The sequence below is a fragment of the Ammodytes marinus genome (genome assembly GCF_949987685.1).
Source record: "Ammodytes marinus genome assembly, chromosome: 4".
In the NCBI taxonomy this organism is placed as follows: Eukaryota; Metazoa; Chordata; class Actinopteri; order Uranoscopiformes; family Ammodytidae; genus Ammodytes; species Ammodytes marinus.
The window spans coordinates 17461849-17469183 of NC_137233.1; the positions used below are offsets into that span (position 1 = coordinate 17461849).

The following is a 7335-nucleotide window of genomic DNA, read 5'->3' on the forward strand; positions in this document are numbered from 1 at the left end:
AAGCAATTACTGTCACTTGTAACTTGTCATCTTCATATCAGTGGCTATGTAACCCCCCCCCCCCGCCACACACACACACACACATACACACGCACACACACACACACACATTCACAATACTGATTTACAGCATAGCAACAGGCTTCATTCAGGAAAAGCCCTGGCATAAGTGAGGCTGTCAGGATGCAGGAATATGATATCATTGTGCTTGGAACTGGACTTAAGGTAAGACAACCTTTATTCACTGTATACTACTTCGTCCACATGAGGGAAATACAGTTCCCAGAGCAGTCTGTCTGACGTCTGAGCCTCTGTCTGAAAACTAAGTTTTATTTACATGTGCCAAGAAATGAAGAATACCCCTTAGATGAAGCGTCATTACCTCCATGCATTAGCATTTGTTCTGATAACCTAATCTGTTCTTTCATTTGTTCCCTGAACTCTTCTCCCTGTTGACTAGCTTATAGTAAATTTGTTCATTAGAAGAAATAATGGTCATACTTTTACTGATCTTTCGCATGCAGTCCAACAAATAGATGGCATCATTAATATGCTATTCTAGTCTTAATCCCCAGATTCACTGTGGCAATAGCTGTCCTGCACTTTACTGTCAACCACACTGTCTGTCTGTCTGTCAGGAATGCATCCTTTCCGGTTTACTGTCTCAAAGTGGGAAAAAGGTTCTTCACATTGACAAGAATCCGTACTATGGAGGAGATAGCGCATCCATTTGTCCCCTGGAGGAGGTGTGTTACACAAACACGTGCACATCCTCTGTTTCACAAAGACGCTGCTATATTGCTGATTTGTGGGGTTCACTGTCTCATATTTCTTTACATTTACAGCTGTACAAGAAGTTTAAGGTTCCAGGACCTGTTAAGTCCATGGGACGTGGAAAAGAGTGGAACATTGACCTCATCCCGAAATTCTTTCTTGCAAATGGTGAGAGCCTATATGGCTGTTCGGCTGATGACTGATTAGATCATTTTAAACCATTTGTAATGAGTGCATTTCGACATTTCTGTACCTTCTACTTTGTCGTTGCATTAGATGAGCTGGTGAAAATCCTGGTGCACACGGAGGTTACTCGATATCTGGACTTCAAAGTGGTTGAAGGCAGCTATGTATACAAAGCAGGCAAAGTGCACAAAGTCCCTGGCACAGAGGAAGACGCCCAGGCTTCAGGTGATGAACAAAGTTTTACACACAAAAATACTTCTGAGGATATATTTGTAGCTCCGTTTTATAACCAAAACCTCTGTGTTTTAGACCTGATGGGCATGTTTGACAAGAGGAGATTCAGGAAACTGCTGCTCTTTACCCTCAACTTTGACGTTAGAAACCCTCGTACCTACCAGGACATAGATCCCAACAAAACCACTACACGGGACCTGTTCTGTCGCTTCGACCTGGGACAGGATGTCATGGAGTTCACGGGTCACGCCATAGCCCTACACAGCAGCGAGAGGTCAGTGGCAAAAGTGTACACAAACTGCAAAATGAATAACTTCGTAAGATCCTTTTACGTGAACAACCTTTCTCCTTGTGTCCCTCTAGTTACCTGGATCAACCGTGTTTGGAAACCATCCGACGGATCCGGCTGTACTCCAAGTCTCTGTCCCGCCACACCACCAGTCCATACCTCTACCCTGTGTATGGGCTGGGCGAACTACCGCAGGGATTTGCCAGGTAACAAATGAGTAATTCAGATTTAATCTTGAATACTTTCAGTGAAGTAAAATTGACTTCAAGCACTGGCATGGATTGTGTTTCAGACTGAGTGCAGAATACGGAGGAACCTTCCTGTTAAACAGAACTGTGGAAGAGGTTGTGATGGACAACGGCAAAGTGAAAGCTGTGAAATCGGAGGGAAAGGCAAGTGTATTGATGTAGAGGAAGGAGAGTGGAGGGTAGAAGAAGTTGTTAGTAAGGGTGGAGAAAATGTCCAGTGAGCACAGTTGTGCGCTCAAGTGTTTCAGTCTCATTTGTCTCGTTACACAGCTGTTCCACTGCAAACAGCTCATCTGTGACCCCAGCTACGTGCCCAACCGAGTGAGGATAGTTGGGCGTGTGATAAGAGTCATCTGTTTGTTAAATCATCCAGTTAAAAACACCCACGAGGCCAGCTCCTGTCAAATAGTCATCCCTCAAACACAACTCAACAGGAAATCGGGTAATTTTGTATGCTTTTTAAGCTTAAAATTAATAGTTTAATTTACTTTCCTTAATTTCATCACTTCACTGTGACCATTTGATCGTGAATGTGTGTTGCGGGCAACATATTGTTTGTAAATAGTTAACTTTGGGCAGATTATTTTCTATTAACAGAAGATCACACAAACTCATTCATAAATTCATAGAAAACCCCTGTCTCTTTTGTCCATGCAGACATTTACATATCCGTAGTGTCCTACGCCCACAACGTGTCCTCAGAAGGTCTGTACATTGCCACAGTGAGCACCACTGCAGAAACCAGAGACCCAGCGAAAGAGGTTCAGCCGGCGCTGGAACTTCTTGAACCCATCGTACAGAAGTTATTGGCTCTTCTACGGCTTTGATTTAGCTGTTTCATTGTTCTTGTTTGCATAATTTAAAATGACCCCATAAACCACATGTAACTGTTTTTTTTTCTCTTCCTGACACCACCTATAATCTAGATTTGTTTCAGTCAAGGACCTGCTCGTTCCCAATGAAGACGGAAAGAAGAGTCAGGTAATAAGGAGGGTTCTCTAAAAGATTTTCTGCACAGTAACATATTAATAAAATAAAAGTGATGAAGTGTGGTGGGTCACATTTATCCTGTGTCTCCACCAGATTTTTGTGTCCTGCTCATACGACGCCACAAACCACTTTGAGAGTGAGTGCGAGGACATCAAAGAAATGTATCGCCGCATCACAGGAGCAGAGCTGTGCTTGGGAGGAAGACACCTGTCTCACAACTCTGATGACGACTGAGCGAGAGTTTCAAATGTCAGGATCAAATCATTCAACAGCTGGGAGGACCATGCTGACATAATGCATGTTTATTCTACTGCACAGCTGTAAGCAGAGGGCGTTTTGTAGCGTGTAGATTGTGCGTTGTTTATATATATATATACATATAGCTATATATATATAAAAAATTATGTTTTTTGTTTGTTTTATTTTTATTTTGTAACAGTAATCTGTGTATCTGAATCCGAATTTGATGAAAATGGGGGCGGGACCTGATAAGCCTTTGGCTTCTTCCGTCTCCCTTCGGACAACACAAAGTATGATGTATGAATATTTGCAAGAGAAAATTGTGTATTGTGTGGAATTGTCCGAAAGAATAATAAAAAAAAAAAAAAAAAAAATTGTGAGTGTACTACGTAAACATTGGATATCTTTTTTTTGTCCTCTAATTTGTTGCTGTAATTCCTCCCTTTTGTGAAATTATGTAAAAGAAAAAAAGGTTGTTTGGAAAAAAATTCTCATGTATTCACATTGATTTGCTATGAGCCTCTGTAACCATCAATACAACTATTTTGCAACAGAGGATTTATTTTTAACACCATTAGTAAAATCCTGAATATATCCTTTCGTCACAATCATTATTCCTCTTAGATACAGTCCATCTGTAAAAGCCATATAAACCAGAACATTACTGAATGTATGGTTAACTCATTACTTTAGCTAGTAAAGTCAGCTTAATATTCAATGTTTTTTTAGCTGCCGTTTACTTTGCCTCTTCAATTGACAGTTAAATTAACTTATAACTGAACTTAGAATTTGGATACATGGACAAGGGTGACCAAAGTGGAGCAAGTTTGATTGGATGGATGTTCTTCAAGCACATCATCAGCAGGTGAAAGTAGCCATGCAGCACCCTGCCCGTGAATAACAGTGGGCATGTGGCACAGAGGCTGAGGATGATTATAGATGATTCACAGTGATGCGCAGAGGATTTGCAGATTCTCTTAACCTTGGGGGGCTTAAGTGTGAGAAGGACAAAGCCAGTGAAGTATGTCATGTGCAGCTTGTTGCTGGCAGCACTGTTGAAGGCGGAGTACACACCGAGTGTAAGAGGCTTAAACATATGAAGGACAGTCACCACCAACAACACCTCAGGGTGAGGGTTGCTTGCCACACATCCATTCACTAAGAATCTTTACAAGCTGCTGCACAGAAATCTTTCTATGATAATACATATTGCATCTAGGAGTTGTAATAAACTTATGATATGCATGAGAAAATAACAACCACAACACTGAGTTATTGCTTGTTGCATGTAAAACTTTAAATACATAGTTTATGTACATAACACAGTAATTTCAACACAAAGAAAATACCGTAATATACTATACAAAGAAATTGAAGGCCGCTTTTAACACATTTGTCTCCAAAAATAACAGCCATAACCAAATATGGTGGGATTGAGGTCACCGAGTTTGTTCCCCCAGCGACATCACACCATTCAAAAATCCTCCAACCTTCGTCTGCAGAAATGAGTCCTAGTTTGTATGACAACACTTATTCCTGTGTCACTTCCAGTGCCTTGCTGATGGGTGGAGGGATCAGACCAGCAGCTGCCACTCTACGTTCACTGACCAGGAAGTTGAAGGTTGCACATGCATTTGGCTGCAAAACAGCAGAGATGGAAAAAAAGAAAGAAAAAGAGGGAAATCAGGACCGTTCTGTTAGTTTTAAAGTGTCAGAAAGAACTTAGTCAGGCTGACGTAAAGGAGCATATGAACCTCACTTACTGTGTCCTGCACCTCCACAGCAATGCCTTTACTCTTGAGCAGAGCGAGAACTGAGGGGTTAATCCTTTCAGACCGTTTGCCTGTGCCCAGCACAAGAATCTCTGCATAGACAACAAGAAAATAAGTCAAATGACATGCATTAGGATTTGTTTCAATCAAATACAGCAATCGTGAGAGATAAACTTAGAGAAAACACCTAAGTTACCATGTGAAAAAACATAATGAATGCAGATGCATGCTACCATACAGGTCACTAAATGGTCTCTTAACTCCAATATAGTTTCTTGGAATTTATCACCCATCGGTGTGTCAGTGTGCTTTTATCTTAATTTTCTTTATTTTATACCTATTCTCGGTTCAATCATGTGGAAAAGTGAGACACTTTCTTCTGTGATGTCTTCATGGCTGCCAACCTACAGATAAAAAGATTTAAACCAATAAAGAAAAAGCCAAACCAACAAAGATAATTGTTTAAATGTAATACATGAGCACATGACCCGACTAAATGTTGGTCTCACGTTCCACTGGAGGATAGCAGGGGGCAGCACAGCACAGGGCCCAAACACCCTGTTACCGTCGATGTTGAACCCTTGAGGACTATAGCTGTGGATCATGATCCCGCTGCCGGGCTCCTTCTGCATGACGGACACCGTGGTCCGCTGGTACATTTCATCATCACTGGGACCCAATCTGTGTGCGCGGGACAGAAATGGGCTGGGGCAAATAACAGGTTAAAATAAGTTAGAATCGAAAACTCATATTCAGTTCACAAGACTGATCCTTTTCTATTATTTATTATGAGGTTTAATATTTTAAAGAGCTTGTGGCCTGAAACAGTCTGTAATCATGTATCCAATGCGCGGGGCTTTCTTCTTTGTTGCCATGTGGCCCAGTTTAAAACCCAAAAGCCTCCAGGCATCCTACTGACTAGGAGAATATTGAAATAATAGAAAAAAATCGAATTGTGACATATTGTCGTAATTTCTCTTGTGGTAAATTGTCAATACACAAGCACCAAATATCGATATTTTATTACAAGATGCAGGTGTTCTGTAAAACTGATTTCCCCGCTTGCTATTTTGTAAGTGACTTTTTTAAGGTGCATGGTGCAATTTGTTTTACATAGTTTTATGTGCAATTGGCCAGTTTGAGATGCACAGATTGCACAATGACAAATCTGATAATCTTTTCATGTCAGTTCTGTATATAAACATATAATTCCTGCCTTTTCGCTTTTTATGGGTATTTTTCTTCTTTAATTTCACAGATATCGTAATGTATTGTAGATTACATGTCTTGCAATATATTGAAAAATCGCATATATTGTTTATCGTGATACTGTTGTATTCGAGGGCCAAATATCGTCACAGTATTGTATCATGAGTTACATGTGTCGTCCCACCCCTACTACTGACTTGGCTGACAGCCAAATGCTTTTGACCTTTTTCAGCAGCCTGAGGTGCTTCTGCACAATTTTGCCTTTTTCTCACACTTTCACTTTCTGATTGTGACAATCTGAGCAAGCTCAGCAATCTGCTGTTTTTGAGATGTGAGGCACTTTTAAGTTATCTGCTGCCACTCAAGATGTTTTTTAAAGTGGCAAAGCAGGGGACTTCTAAGGGTAAAGCAAAATGCCTAAAAGAAGGCCTACGCCACTTTTAAAGCAAAGTTTCGGGATTTCTTTTATAATAATTTGATGGGAGAATGAGCAGCCTGCCTTGGATACTCTGACTCATACATTCACACAGAAACTAGACAAATGAGAAACAGCGAGAGCAAAAGAATCACATGTGAAAAAAATATTTGCAAAAATGGATAAAAGCCATTCTACATTCTACTGATATTTTACACTTGATTGATGATTACATTTTTAACTGTATGCATGGTTTCCTTGGGTTTTAGTATTTTCTGTCATTTTCTAGACCTAACAATTACCCGATTCATCAAAAAGGATAATAGTGATTCATAATGAAAATAACAGTTACAGCTCTAACTGAAGGCCAACTAGTGAACAAACAAGGAACCCTCAGTCAACAGAAGAGTTCGTTCCGTATCTTGTCATAAAATGACCTGCAGTGTGAATCCCATAGATGCATCCACCCACTGGTCAGGCCATGAGTGTGATTAAGACTGTAATAATGTATTTATTTCTGGGGATAATGCTATAGCCTTTAAGGTATGGCTGAAAACCAGAATTGCCTCTGCTGAACAAAAAATACTTGTAATCAAAGCATGTCAAACCTCTGAGACAGGTCAGGTATTTCATAACCATAACACGAGTTTGTAATACCCTAGTCTTCACATAGAGGGGAGGAGGGGGAGTGAGTTACTGAAGCGACCACACCGATTTGAAATCTTTCTGTCACATTATTAAAAAGCCCACACACCTTGAGATAGCGGGCACCGCCCTGGAGGAGAAGAGAAAGCCTTGTGTTGTTCTGTGAAGGAGGGATCTGGCACACACCACACCGGCCATGTTGATGGAGGACAAACACTGGGGATCGAATTCAGTGTAACACAAGCACCTGTTTCCGGTGTTGTGCAACGCATCATCGAACTTTTTAATATCGTTATTGATATGTTTAATATCCATAACTGTAGGCCTATATCA

At 40.6% G+C, this 7335-nt stretch overlaps 2 protein-coding genes across 2 annotated transcripts; one reads left to right on the forward strand and one right to left on the reverse strand.

Moving 5' to 3' along the window:
- Positions 1-183: 183 nt before the first annotated feature.
- On the forward strand, positions 184-2955 carry LOC307249016 (rab GDP dissociation inhibitor beta; the record flags this gene model as incomplete). The annotated part of the gene is made up of 11 exons (XM_080025609.1): positions 184-225; positions 639-746; positions 846-942; positions 1051-1185; positions 1270-1468; positions 1558-1689; positions 1776-1875; positions 2002-2173; positions 2389-2533; positions 2658-2712; positions 2815-2955. 11 exons carry the CDS (start codon positions 184-186, stop codon positions 2953-2955), a joined length of 1326 nt encoding a protein of 441 aa, XP_079881735.1.
- Positions 2956-4243: 1288 nt separating this feature from the next.
- ndufaf3 (NADH:ubiquinone oxidoreductase complex assembly factor) lies at positions 4244-7221 on the reverse strand. Its single transcript, XM_080026826.1, has 5 exons — positions 7112-7221; positions 5243-5438; positions 5071-5137; positions 4725-4825; positions 4244-4599 (listed from the first exon to the last, which is right to left on the reverse strand). The coding sequence occupies exons 1-5, from the start codon at positions 7198-7200 to the stop codon at positions 4492-4494; spliced, it is 561 nt and encodes a 186-aa protein (XP_079882952.1). The 5' UTR covers positions 7201-7221; the 3' UTR covers positions 4244-4491.
- Between the last annotated feature and the right edge of the window lie 114 nt (positions 7222-7335).